The sequence below is a fragment of the Sabethes cyaneus genome, chromosome 3 (genome assembly GCF_943734655.1).
Source record: "Sabethes cyaneus chromosome 3, idSabCyanKW18_F2, whole genome shotgun sequence".
Taxonomy (NCBI): domain Eukaryota; kingdom Metazoa; phylum Arthropoda; class Insecta; order Diptera; family Culicidae; genus Sabethes; species Sabethes cyaneus.
Window position 1 is genome coordinate 40,713,837 of NC_071355.1, and position 14,405 is coordinate 40,728,241.

A 14,405-nucleotide genomic window follows, 5' to 3' on the forward strand; every position below is an offset into this window, starting at 1 on the left:
TATGCTGCCAAGTGGTAAACACCATAATCGAATGAAGCTTTTCGTTTTGCTCGACAAAGTTATAAAGCATACAGCTCGTTGCGTAACAAACTTTATTACCTTGAAAATATATAGCCGCGAGCAGAAAAGATAAAGTTTTACTGTCAAATCATCCTGATTGCTTAAATTTACAGCAACCATATGAAAAATATAATAAATTTTCAGCAGTTTCCGCAGCTGCGCAGCATATCCGCATTGAATTTTATAGTGCATATTGGAATGATAGGTGACTAAAATTAACGCGCCTTCATAATTATGCAATTTTTGAAAACCAGTTATTTGAACAAATATATTTATATTCGATTAGCCAATCTAGTTTCTAGCAAAATCATTCTAGCATTAAAACCGATAATAATAACTTCCTTTGTGCAGCTCACTGTTGGCTTTGATGAATTGTTGTTTGGCGCCTTGAAATATGATTTCGGTGTTGTACTCTAATGTTCTTCATAATAGCAGCGATAAAACTTTTTAGTCAGGCTGTTACCATATTAAAGGCAACATAAAACAAACGTTTAAGCCAAGAAATAAGGCAGTAAACAACATCTACAGCAAACTGAAGGACTGGATTAGCGCAGCACACTATCCAAGAAGGACATCTGTTCAACTTTGACTATGCTCGAATAGTTTCACGGATAGAAGCCCAGGATACCAGACTCACAGCAGAGGCATTCCACATCAAAGTACTGGGTGCAGAAACAACGGTGAATCTTCATTATGGCATACGATGGGTTAGTGTTCTAACTCCGCCGCATACAAACAAGAGAAGCAAATCGTAGGAGCTCAACCCGAATGCGAACAGACGGGGTTACATAATTGGTTGTGAGTGATGATGCAGAATCGACGCGCTATATTGTAAGTGATAAATTAAACTGAACTGAACTGAACTGAACTGAACTGAAAATTTTATGTTGTATGTAAAATGTAATAGTAAATAAATTTTATAATTGTTTTGTAGACGTCTGATGATGGCCGAAGAAAAATAGTAGGCAGAAACGTCACACCAAATCAACAGTTTTTGATTTTCACCGAAAAGAATCAACAAGTTCTAATAATAAAACAACTAGTTTTACTGTGGTTTGACAAGCAACCACAATAAGATTAACTTTGGTTGGTGTGCCATATTCCATTGCTATGCCCCATTTATAGCAAGATTATAAAATATGTCGCAGCCAGACAGTTTTAACGTGACATTATAAGCAACCCTAAGAAATTTGCTTTATTAATAGTTTTATTATGGTTTCATAGCTAGCTATAAGTAGTTTTTACATGTATCATATTGATATGGTAAAAACCAGAGGTAACGATCAGAGATGCCAAAAGTGAAGACATGTCTTCATTTAGAAGACATTTTTGTTACAAAAAAGTGAAATGGCTTCGCTTGAAGACATGTGAAGACATGTCCCTAGCCCTAGCCCTAGCCCTAGCCCTAGCCCTAGCCCTAGCCCTAGCCCTAGCCCTAGCCCTAGCCCTAGCCCTAGCCCTAGCCCTAGCCCTAGCCCTAGCCCTAGCCCTAGCCCTAGCCCTAGCCCTAGCCCTAGCCCTAGCCCTAGCCCTAGCCCTAGCCCTAGCCCTAGCCCTAGCCCTAGCCCTAGCCCTAGCCCTAGCCCTAGCCCTAGCCCTAGCCCTAGCCCTAGCCCTAGCCCTAGCCCTAGCCCTAGCCCTAGCCCTAGCCCTAGCCCTAGCCCTAGCCCTAGCCCTAGCCCTAGCCCTAGCCCTAGCCCTAGCCCTAGCCCTAGCCCTAGCCCTAGCCCTAGCCCTAGCCCTAGCCCTAGCCCTAGCCCTAGCCCTAGCCCTAGCCCTAGCCCTAGCCCTAGCCCTAGCCCTAGCCCTAGCCCTAGCCCTAGCCCTAGCCCTAGCCCTAGCCCTAGCCCTAGCCCTAGCCCTAGCCCTAGCCCTAGCCCTAGCCCTAGCCCTAGCCCTAGCCCTAGCCCTAGCCCTAGCCCTAGCCCTAGCCCTAGCCCTAGCCCTAGCCCTAGCCCTAGCCCTAGCCCTAGCCCTAGCCCTAGCCCTAGCCCTAGCCCTAGCCCTAGCCCTAGCCCTAGCCCTAGCCCTAGCCCTAGCCCTAGCCCTAGCCCTAGCCCTAGCCCTAGCCCTAGCCCTAGCCCTAGCCCTAGCCCTAATGCTAAACTTTCGACTAAAAAGCTGTTGATTAAAAGTATTTCTCCATTTTTAGAATAAACTTATTAAAGTTACCCAGGTAACCAATAAGCATTTCTAATGCAACTTAAGTGCAAGCAAACAAGTAGCCTTAAATACTACTTAAATGCTATTTCGGCAAAATATGCGGCTACTTTACTGCTAGCCCTCTTATAGTGCTGACAATGCTTATTTGCAGCTAGTTACCGACAAGAAGAATTTAAATAGAATTGTGGATGCCAATTTACAACAATTAAGCAGTCAAAAGGCTGATAAACAGCAACCTGCAGTATAAAACGCCAGGAATGCTAATAAACGATCGATTTACTGCTTATACTAATGCTTATTGGTTACCTGGGTAGCTTACATTTTTCAGCTGCTGAAGTGAATCATCTCTTCGCTACTTTGAGCTCTGATTACGGCATTACTACTAGCAGCGATGGCACAATCACTTTGACTCAATTCACATTCATTTGACAGTACCGTCTCAGTCATGCAGAATTTCAAAAAGTTATGTATGAGACGATTGAAGAACTAGTTATTATCTACAACTTTTCTGAACGAAGTATTGCTGTATCTTTTGCATTTGCGGTGCTACAATGCTAGTGCCTCTTTAGTGACTAAGTGAACGTTCATTTAGTCATTAACGAGTTACTAGCATTGTAGCGCCGTAACTACAAAAGATACTACAAGACTAGGTCCAGCAAAATTGTAGATAATAACTAATTCTACAAATGTCCCATACCAAAACTTCTTCAAATTTTGTTTGGCAGAGACGGTACTGTCAAATGAATGTGAATTGAGTCAAAGTGATCGTGCCATCCCTGACTACTAGTAGTAGTATTCTTTTATCTGTAAGTCCATGGACATGAGTACTGAATTGCTGACAGTGTTTGTCTTTCTCAGTTTTCTACCCATCAAAACAATTCATTCATGAATTGCAGTGCTGAATGATTGCTCGACTAATCTGTCAGTCAATTTTCTTATTCTTGTCTGATATTTTAGATGTCAGAGATTAGTTTTTTGAACTGCCTGCTGTTTAAAATTAACCAAAGCCTGGCTCTAGGAAATTAAGTAAACCTTTTGAGCAATGTTTGCATTTATTGTAATTTCGTTTGCCGTTAAAAAGAAAAACAATTTATAGAAAAAATTGATCAAAATGCCAAGAGAAACACTTATTTCGGAGCTCTTTACTTCATAAAAGTTACTATATTTTGAAGTAGGAAACTTAAGGATAATTTTCAGTAAAAAATTTCTCAGCTTTCGAGTGAAAGTAACAGAATTAAGCTAGCTAACATACTTTTTGTATTAGAACTAATTAAGAGAGTAAACAGAACCAATAACTACAAATGTTTAGTAACTCTGTAATGATTGAGATTTGACCATACTGCCGCTACTCGCGTAACAGTCCCATTTATGTAGGAAACTCTATAGGAAATGAGACTGTAATGCGAGTAGCGGCAGCATATGTTCATATATATGATGTTTTTTCGTCAAATGTGGTCCTCTATCACCCCCTAAAATATTTGCACCAACCCCCTGTATATGTATAAGAAAACAACTGACAAACTAAAATTGATTTGAAAAAAATTTAAAACTAGCCAAGTCTGAGCAGTGTTCTGATAGAACGTGTTTGATACTTTTTGTTCAAGCATTCACGATTTTTCTCCATACGAGAAAGAAAAACAAATTAAATACAATCGTAATCCTCGAGCAACAACCTTTCCCGCCCCGCCCCGGTTTGGCACTTACTTGGCAGAAGTGGTGAAGCTGAAGCACACGTCTAGCGCCAGCAGAGTCGCCATAACGACGTACGACACCTGGAACAGGTAAATTTCGTTGATCCGCTGCTTGTACAGACACATCAGCAGCAGGGCATAAACCGTGGCGCAGACCCCTATCAGGATCAGCTGGGTCATGTTGTCCTTCAGCAGGGTGAAGTAATCGCGACTACATAGGCTCGCTGGTGGCTGGCTGTCGTTTCCCTCGCCGGCACCGTAGTCGGTTCTATTCTTCAGCTCCAGCTCCAGCTCCAGTGGAGTTGCCAGGTTGTTTGGAAAGTAAAGCCGCCGCCGTTCGGTAACATTGCCATCGTTACCGTTTGCGTCTACGGTTGCATCATCATCATCATCATCGGGGGAGCCACTCTCAGAGCCGCCGTCGTCGCCGCCGTCGGCAAGGAAGCTGAAAACGAGCGAAGAACATAAAATGTGCGATAAAATTCAATGAACGTCGTTGAATCTGGATGGGATTGTTGGCCGCCGTTTAGCGCGGTAGAAGGTTCGTTACGGTTCGAGTAAAGGTTCTTCCGGGGGTCGTTTAACATTCTTTTGCGTTTTATTTTTTGGAAAAGTAACACTACGTTTCCGGTGACTTCACAACAATGCTTTATTTCCCGATTCATAACTCGAATATTTGTCAAATGGGAACTTTTCTCCTCACTAACTAGATGACTAATTTAGGTGAAATGTTGTTAAATTCAGTTTATAACCGACCAGTTCCATAGTCGAATTGAAGGAACAACTTGAAGAAGGTCAAATCAGTACGATAAGCCTCGACTTCGGATTCAGTACCATCTAGGCGGTTGGATTTAATGTGCTTCTTCCGAATCATTGATTCGTCTGCGTGGAACTTGTATGCCATAACCTAACAACAAGGCAAAGGTGAAGGTCGAAAAGAAAACTTATTTTTCGGTGTAGACGTGAAGCCGTATCTCTTATCCAGCTGTGCAGCAAATGGTTCATTTTATGGGCCTGTTGGGCGTACTTTTGCTGGCGACGCCCGCCCGTTCATTGAATTCAGACGATAACATGGGCCGAGGCAAATTGCCATAATAGTTTATGTAAACGTCGGCAAATGGGAATTTATGGTCCATTTCGGCAAAGTCGTTACTAGTGTGGTTGGCCGAGATTTCAGTTCGATGGTTTATCACGTGAAATTTACGTGCCTAATACTTGTGGTGTGATTTCTTACATGAAATAAGAGTAACTTTCTGTTGTTTTCACTCTAAGCGAAAGTCATATGAAGCAAGTCTATAAATCATCAAGTCAAAAACATTTTGTACGAAATAAATTCAGCTCAATTAGTTTAACCCCTTTTAGAACAGGAGATGTTTCCTAATTTCATTATCATCCTATCCTACGCGTTGAGGAGCCACATTTTGAAATTAGACCTAACCAAATTAATGAGCAATTTGTTGTTCCGAAATTGATATCACCCCGACAATGGTACACAAGATTGATTATCGCCAAAAACAGCTGCCAACCCCGAATGTTAACGCAAATAGCTCGGATGAAAGCTATCCCATTTCCGCCCAAGTTTACCCCCATTTTTCTTCCACGCGCGCGGTTGCCGATCCCGGTCAGCGGTTTCTATCTATCATCCAGAATACGGTTTCTAGGATAATAAATTATGACAACGATCTTGCACGTCTCTCGCACCTTGCTTTTCGTTCGAAGCTCTTTCCGGTCGAAGTGCATCGTCATCACAAGCAAGGGTTTGCCGTTTGCTGAGACAGCGAACGATGGCGAAAGTTACGACATAAATGGGCCTAATTAGCAGCGAGCGCCGAAGTGCCACCAGAAGAGAGCCACTTGATGCTGAACAACCCTGTCAGCAGCGAAGCAAAAGCAACGCCATCCCGGGGCGCTAAGGTGGTAGTTTATTAATTATGACAAATGATAGTCAGCCGGAGCTGCCTGCTGCCGGAGCGAAAGGGTTCAAAGGCTGTTGATGAATTTAGAGCAAATTGCTGTGGCGTTGCCCATCATGTCTTTCTAGTCCTGCCGGACTTGTTAGAAAGTTGATTGCGTACTTTGCTAAGTGGAAAATTGGTTTGCTGAACATTAAACTCTCGTGATCAAATACCGCGGAAAGTTGGACTATTTTTTTCTGATTCGTGGTTTTGTTCGTTGGCTTCCTTCCGCTTCTATTCTGTAAGTCAACGAGGTACAAGGATGATACTCTATTTTAACGATTCATCGACTAACAAGCGTCCTCAGCTGGACTTGCTTCTGCGAGGGAGAATGTGATCTGGAGATTTTCCACCTCAGATAATGTAACTAACGTCATCTGACATTTATCTCAAATCAACTGAGGAGTAAAACGAAGGCAGACTATCATGAATTATTAGGGGAATTCGTAAATTATTTGAATTTGCAGAACACCTGGTACTCAATAACAATTGAAAGAAACAACAGATGTTTAATTCTTCAGCTTTCACTCTTCAACATTCTTCAAAGACCTTGGTTAGCAAAATAAATCAAATCCGTGCCCAGTTAGATAACAAATTTTAAATACTACTCTTTACTTCTCCTAATGCAGTTAACTAATACGAATTAATTTTTATAATTGAGTCACTTACGTTTTGATAATAAATACAAACTTTGTCTCCCAGCAACGGTTTTTATGACGAGTTTTAGCACATCTGTTCATCTTCTGATGAGAGCAAAACAATTGCCTAGTTTTGATCGTATATTTGAATATATTCACACAAGAGGTAAAAATCTCAAACTGGAAAAGTAGCACGGTTTAGAATGAATAAAGCTCTTCTCATTTTTGACAAATTACCGCGGTTTGTTACCAATTGATGATCCTACAAATTGATTTGAATGGAAGAAAAGATCTTACCTTAATCTCTAAGTAGCGAAAACGGAGAATTACTTTAAACTTTTTGGAAGAAACTTAAACTTAAAAATTTCTTAGGATTTTTCATTCAATTTCCCAACCACAGACGACACACCAGACACCACAGACGTATACACAACCTGGTTATTACGAATCAATTTACCTGCCTTGGGGGGCTCAAGAATGAGGATGCAGACAATAAGATATAATGCGCTCGGACGGGATGGAACCGAATTGGATAGCATCAAAATGACATTATTTAATCAATTCCAGTGTAGATTGAACCAGAACCAGAACCAGAACCAGAACCAGAACCAGAACCAGAACCAGAACCAGAACCAGAACCAGAACCAGAACCAGAACCAGAACCAGAACCAGAACCAGAACCAGAACCAGAACCAGAACCAGAACCAGAACCAGAACCAGAACCAGAACCAGAACCAGAACCAGAACCAGAACCAGAACCAGAACCAGAACCAGAACCAGAACCAGAACCAGAACCAGAACCAGAACCAGAACCAGAACCAGAACCAGAACCAGAACCAGAACCAGAACCAGAACCAGAACCAGAACCAGAACCAGAACCAGAACCAGAACCAGAACCAGAACCAGAACCAGAACCAGAACCAGAACCAGAACCAGAACCAGAACCAGAACCAGAACCAGAACCAGAACCAGAACCAGAACCAGAACCAGAACCAGAACCAGAACCAGAACCAGAACCAGAACCAGAACCAGAACCAGAACCAGAACCAGAACCAGAACCAGAACCAGAACCAGAACCAGAACCAGAACCAGAACCAGAACCAGAACCAGAACCAGAACCAGAACCAGAACCAGAACCAGAACCAGAACCAGAACCAGAACCAGAACCAGAACCAGAACCAGAACCAGAACCAGAACCAGAACCAGAACCAGAACCAGAACCAGAACCAGAACCAGAACCAGAACCAGAACCAGAACCAGAACCAGAACCAGAACCAGAACCAGAACCAGAACCAGAACCAGAACCAGAACCAGAACCAGAACCAGAACCAGAACCAGAACCAGAACCAGAACCAGAACCAGAACCAGAACCAGAACCAGAACCAGAACCAGAACCAGAACCAGAACCAGAACCAGAACCAGAACCAGAACCAGAACCAGAACCAGAACCAGAACCAGAACCAGAACCAGAACCAGAACCAGAACCAGAACCAGAACCAGAACCAGAACCAGAACCAGAACCAGAACCAGAACCAGAACCAGAACCAGAACCAGAACCAGAACCAGAACCAGAACCAGAACCAGAACCAGAACCAGAACCAGAACCAGAACCAGAACCAGAACCAGAACCAGAACCAGAACCAGAACCAGAACCAGAACCAGAACCAGAACCAGAACCAGAACCAGAACCAGAACCAGAACCAGAACCAGAACCAGAACCAGAACCAGAACCAGAACCAGAACCAGAACCAGAACCAGAACCAGAACCAGAACCAGAACCAGAACCAGAACCAGAACCAGAACCAGAACCAGAACCAGAACCAGAACCAGAACCAGAACCAGAACCAGAACCAGAACCAGAACCAGAACCAGAACCAGAACCAGAACCAGAACCAGAACCAGAACCAGAACCAGAACCAGAACCAGAACCAGAACCAGAACCAGAACCAGAACCAGAACCAGAACCAGAACCAGAACCAGAACCAGAACCAGAACCAGAACCAGAACCAGAACCAGAACCAGAACCAGACAGAAAATTGAAATAAACAGAGACAATAAAACTATAAAGAAAAATGTGAAAGGGAATTTTAAAAGTAAAAAGGGAAAGGCAAATAGAAGAACAAGACACTAAACCAGAAATTAGACGAAACAAAAATAAATTTTAGAAAGCAAATAGATAAGGCAACGAGGAACAAGACATCAAAAATATTTTCTCAAGCAAAGTAACACCAGTAACTGATGGATAACTGATGGAAAGAAAATATTACTGGCAAATTGAAGAGAGAGAGAGAGAGAGAGAGAGAGAGAGAGACAGAGAAAGAGACGACTCAGAAAAGAGAAAATAAATGCAGAAATCACAAGCAAACGAAAATTAATAAGAAAACATAAAATGGAAAAAATAAATAGAAGAATGGACATAAACAATTTAGGGAGAAAAAAAACGAATATCCCCAATATATAGGATGTATAAAGGATGGATAAATGGATGAAAATAAATACGAACAAAAGGTATAAAAAATAAAACGAGACGCAGAATTTTGAATGACATTTGAGATATTGGAATGAAAAGGAGATATGGGACTGGGAAATTTTCTCCTTTTCAGTTCCGTGCAAAGTTTTTGTTCCGTTTTTCTTCGTTTCTGTACCTTTCTTGGTTTTTGCTTTAACTTTTCTTCCTTTTCCTTCCATTTTGCTTCTAATTCTTCTTTTTTCTATCATTTATTTCCTGTTAATGTGTTCTTTCTTTCTTGGTTTCCTGTCCAGTTTTCTCCTCTTAATCTTGTATTTCAGTGTTTTTTTCAATTTTTCTATCCTGTTTTCCATTTTTTCTTTTCCTTGTTTCTTTTTTTTAATTTTTCGTTTTCGTCTTTTTCAAAATCATTTTATGTCCTTTCTTTCGCCTTCGTCTGCATCGTTTTCCTCTTTTAGAAACCCCGTTTTCTCTTTTTTTTTCTGTAATCCAGTGGTCATATGCTCGAATCTCGGCTGAGCGGTGCTGTTAGAGTCCGTAAAATCGTTGCACTAGTCTCGTAATTGTCCTGTATCGGCTGCAAAGTCTGTCGATAAAGAAGTGTCAAGTCCTAGAGACGTTTATAACTCAAGGTTTTGCTTTTGCTGTTACGCGTTGTCATTGTTTCCTCTCGGATCGGTTTTCGTTTTTCTCTCTCTCTATCTCGCCATTTTTCTCATCCCCTTAGATTTCTCTTGTTTTCTAATCCGTTTTCTCGTTCTTGTCTTGTTTTCTCTCGTTTTCTTCTCCATTTACCCTACTTTTTTCTTTTCCTGTCCCGTCTAATCTCTTTTTGTCTCGTTTTCGCTTGTTTTGCTCATTTCTCTTCAGTTTTTCGTCTTTTTTCTTCCGTTTTTCATTTTCAAGCCCGTTGTTCCTATTTCCCTTTACTCGTTTTATGTTATTTTCTGTCCCGATATGCCTTTTCTATTTTTCCGTTTTCGTCTTTTCTGTTCATTCTCCTCATGTCCTGATTTTTCTCCATTTCTGCCACGTTTTGTTTTTCTTTCCGTTCTATGCCGTTTGTGTTCCGTTTTGATTTCTTTTTCGTTTTACTTTTTTCAGTCCTCGTTTCTCCATTTTCCTGCTATCGTATTTTCTCCTATTTTACTCCGTTTCTACTCCTTTTCCGTTTTCTTTTCCAACTTGTCCTCATTTTCTTATTTTCTTCGTTTTCTTTATAGTTATTTTTTTTTCTCTCATGTTTCTTCTTTTTAATAACGTTCGCCTTACTTTCTGTTCAATCTGCTTTATTTTGCCTCGTTTTCCTTTTTCCCGTTTTCTTCTTTTCTAATTTTTTCTCGTTAATACGGCCTGTTTTCCCTCTCATATTGCGATTCGTTTCGTCTTTATTTTTTGATGTAACAATTTTTCTCTTCTTTTTCACATTTTTTCTCCGTTTCCTTTTGCCTTTCTTTCTCAATTTCAGCCCAGTATTTCCTTTTGGTTTTCACTCGTTTTTTGTTGTTGTTTATCCCGTTTTCCGTCTTTTCGCTTCCATTTCTCCCTTTCGTTTCAATTTTTTTTCTAATTCATTTTCTCGTTTTTCATCTTTGTCTGTGTTCCATTTTTGTCTTTACGATGCCTTGATTTTTCTTCTTTTTTATAACCTTTTTCTTTTTTTATCTCCCGTTTTTTCCTTCCTTTTTTCTCCCGCTTTTCTGGTTTTCCTTTTTATTTCTCATTTATACTCGCCGTGTAGTGTCCCACTTTTTCCTTTCATATCTTGTTTGCCCGTTTTCGTCATGTCCTATATCGGTTTTGTCACTCGTTATTCTTCGTTTTGGTTTATCTTGCCATCTTATCTATCTTTCCTATATTTGTCCTGTTTTCCCATCTTTTCTCTCTCACGTTTTCCCACTTTTGCTGTTAGCTTTTTTTCTTTTTCTGTCCCGTCTACCCTCCATTCTTATCTAGTTTTCCTTTCTTCTCTGTCGTTGTCAGACAGATAGACAGACAGACAGACAGACAGACAGACAGACAGACAGACAGACAGACAGACAGACAGACAGACAGACAGACAGACAGACAGACAGACAGACAGACAGACAGACAGACAGACAGACAGACAGACAGACAGACAGACAGACAGACAGACAGACAGACAGACAGACAGACAGACAGACAGACAGACAGACAGACAGACAGACAGACAGACAGACAGACAGACAGACAGACAGACAGACAGACAGACAGACAGACAGACAGACAGACAGACAGACAGACAGACAGACAGACAGACAGACAGACAGACAGACAGACAGACAGACAGACAGACAGACAGACAGACAGACAGACAGACAGACAGACAGACAGACAGACAGACAGACAGACAGACAGACAGACAGACAGACAGACAGACAGACAGACAGACAGACAGACAGACAGACAGACAGACAGACAGACAGACAGACAGACAGACAGACAGACAGACAGACAGACAGACAGACAGACAGACAGACAGACAGACAGACAGACAGACAGACAGACAGACAGACAGACAGACAGACAGACAGACAGACAGACAGACAGACAGACAGACAGACAGACAGACAGACAGACAGACAGACAGACAGACAGACAGACAGACAGACAGACAGACAGACAGACAGACAGACAGACAGACAGACAGACAGACAGACAGACAGACAGACAGACAGACAGACAGACAGACAGACAGACAGACAGACAGACAGACAGACAGACAGACAGACAGACAGACAGACAGACAGACAGACAGACAGACAGACAGACAGACAGACAGACAGACAGACAGACAGACAGACAGACAGACAGACAGACAGACAGACAGACAGACAGACAGACAGACAGACAGACAGACAGACAGACAGACAGACAGACAGACAGACAGACAGACAGACAGACAGACAGACAGACAGACAGACAGACAGACAGACAGACAGACAGACAGACAGACAGACAGACAGACAGACAGACAGACAGACAGACAGACAGACAGACAGACAGACAGACAGACAGACAGACAGACAGACAGACAGACAGACAGACAGACAGACAGACAGACAGACAGACAGACAGACAGACAGACAGACAGACAGACAGACGGTCTGTCTGTGTTATGACGGTCGCCACCTCCGGATCGGTTCACTTCTCGACAGGTGTAGCACAGATTATGTTGCAACTGAAATGAACAGGCGAACTACCAATTCCGATTAGCGTTGTCTCGACAGACGCGTCGGTGGAGTGACCAGCGCGACGGTGCAAACCATGCTTGGGCAGAAATACTATGAGGGCGGCCGTGACAGGATGGATGTTATGACGGTCGCCATCTGCGGATCGGTGTGTATAAACACAGCCTCCCCCCGAAGTAATACTTAACGGTAGTTCCGGGGGGGCGAAGATCAGACGCCGTGAGGTTTTTAGTGGATTAGAGTCCCACACTGTGCCACAAACATCATTAGTGTACTTCAATAAAATGGGGATTGTGCTTAATATTGGTTAGTTTCGAATATTTTGGATGGAAACTTAACCATATTAGCATATAAGACTATTTAACAGAAAAGTGCGGCGGTAGTTTAATTGCAAAAACATTTGAGTACCAACCAAGAGAGTGTGGATTGGAGTCCCATCTGCCATTGAACGAGCCAATATGCTTTTGACCTTATATCAAAATTGTCCAGTTTCATCCAGCTTATCATTCTTCTCACCAAACGCTCCTTCACGTTACAAAAAAGGTAGCGTTGAATTCATATTTACCAATTTCACGTAGAACTGTTCCATTGCAAAGCATACTTTTCGGTTTTAAAATGTGGAGTTATAGAGTTTTCGGCAAAATTGCTTATATATTTTCTTCTAGAAACTGTGGTAAAACTTGCATTTTTCAGACTAGTGAAAATGAGTTCTCTGAAGGAGATAAAGCCGTTTCAAGACTATTTATGTAACATGAAAAAATATGAGTTTGTTCAAGACGCCCAACATCTATTTTAGGATATAATACACGCACGCTGCAATCATATCAATTATTGAAGCCCCCAGTGACGCGAAACACGCTTCCAAAGCACTTGTCTTGATAAGATAAAACGAGATAATGTCAGTGGAATACATAATTGAATCAAAGACGCGTCGTGCGTCGGCCAGGACGTGCGCTTCCGGTAAAAGGTCCCGTAGGACGAGAACCTTTATCACATCATTTACACCCTCATGCTTTTGTGTACTAATTACATTATACGCAAAGGACTTCCCACCCGACCCGAGGAGAGGAGGATTCACTGCGGATACAACACATTCCTTGCGACATCAATCGTCTTACCTTTCTTCATCCACGGTGATTATCTCCCCTTCGTCGGACTGCCCCGCTGCTGCTGCAGCTGCTGCTGCAGGATTGTCTTCATTATCGCTTTCCCATCGACTTCGTCGCCGTTTTCTTCTCCGCCGTCTCTTCCATACGTCACCTTGCGGAACGGGAACCCCCAGCGAAGAATCTTCGTGATTAATTACAGTATTGTTAACATTATCATTACCCTCGTTAGGCCGGACAATTTCACCGTCGAGTAAATCCACAGCACCAATGGAGAATAATTTCCCAAGAAAATTTTCACTTGTACGAACCTTCCTGGTTTTGCGACTACCAGGGCTAATCTCACTTTCACTTCGTGTCCCGTCACCACTGCCGCCGTCCCACCAACCGGTATCACTGACAATGGCATCGGGGGCATTTTCTCCGCGGGTACCGACCATAACCTCCGGTTGTCCACCTTCGTTCGACCGGCTGCCATTAGCGGCAACCATCAGTCCCGCCAGTTGTTCGGATAATCTCGGTACCGAAAGATCCGTAACCGCCGCCGGTGACAAGGGCGAAGGCGTTGTTGAGTTCCACCCATCTGCGTGAGGAAAGAAAAAAATACGAACCTAAGTGAAAATGCTGAAAAATGACAATAATGTGTGGTACGGTGTGTTCCGGTGATGGCATTTTACTCTCTCTCTCTCTCTCTCTCTGCTTCTGTACTCTGGTATTAAACGTTTAAGGTGTTACGTCCTCTGACAGGTGGATAGCAGTAGAGAACACCCGGGGCTAATTTGAATATGCGCTTGAAAGCGGGGGGAAGCAAAATGTGTTTGGTTTCCTCAAAGAACGTGAAATTATTTAAACAGAACCAATGTTTACCAGCTAACTGTTGAATCAATTTGCTCTAAACCCATATGATACGAATATATTTTCATAAAATAATTTGCAACAACATTCTGAATTAGCAGCTTTGCCATTAAGCCATGGTTAATTAAACAGTAAAATTGACACTGTTGATTTGCAATGTTCCAACACTGACGAGTTCATTTATTTGGATAATAAGACCAAACGGTTGGTTGATGAATATTTCAGCAGTGACATTGACACATCGCTCATCGGAAA

At 42.2% G+C, this 14,405-nt stretch overlaps 1 protein-coding gene across 1 annotated transcript in view; it reads right to left on the reverse strand.

The window, feature by feature from the left end:
* The window catches only part of LOC128739495 (adenylate cyclase type 6), a 131,191-nt gene that overhangs the window by 16,109 nt on the left and 100,677 nt on the right, over window positions 1–14,405 (reverse strand). Inside the window, exons 6-7 of the mRNA XM_053834989.1 lie at window positions 13,308–13,878; window positions 3,928–4,359 (exon numbers count right to left, since the gene is read on the reverse strand). Of these exons, the coding sequence (XP_053690964.1) occupies window positions 3,928–4,359; window positions 13,308–13,878 (1,003 nt within the window). The remainder of the gene's footprint in view (window positions 1–3,927; window positions 4,360–13,307; window positions 13,879–14,405) is intronic.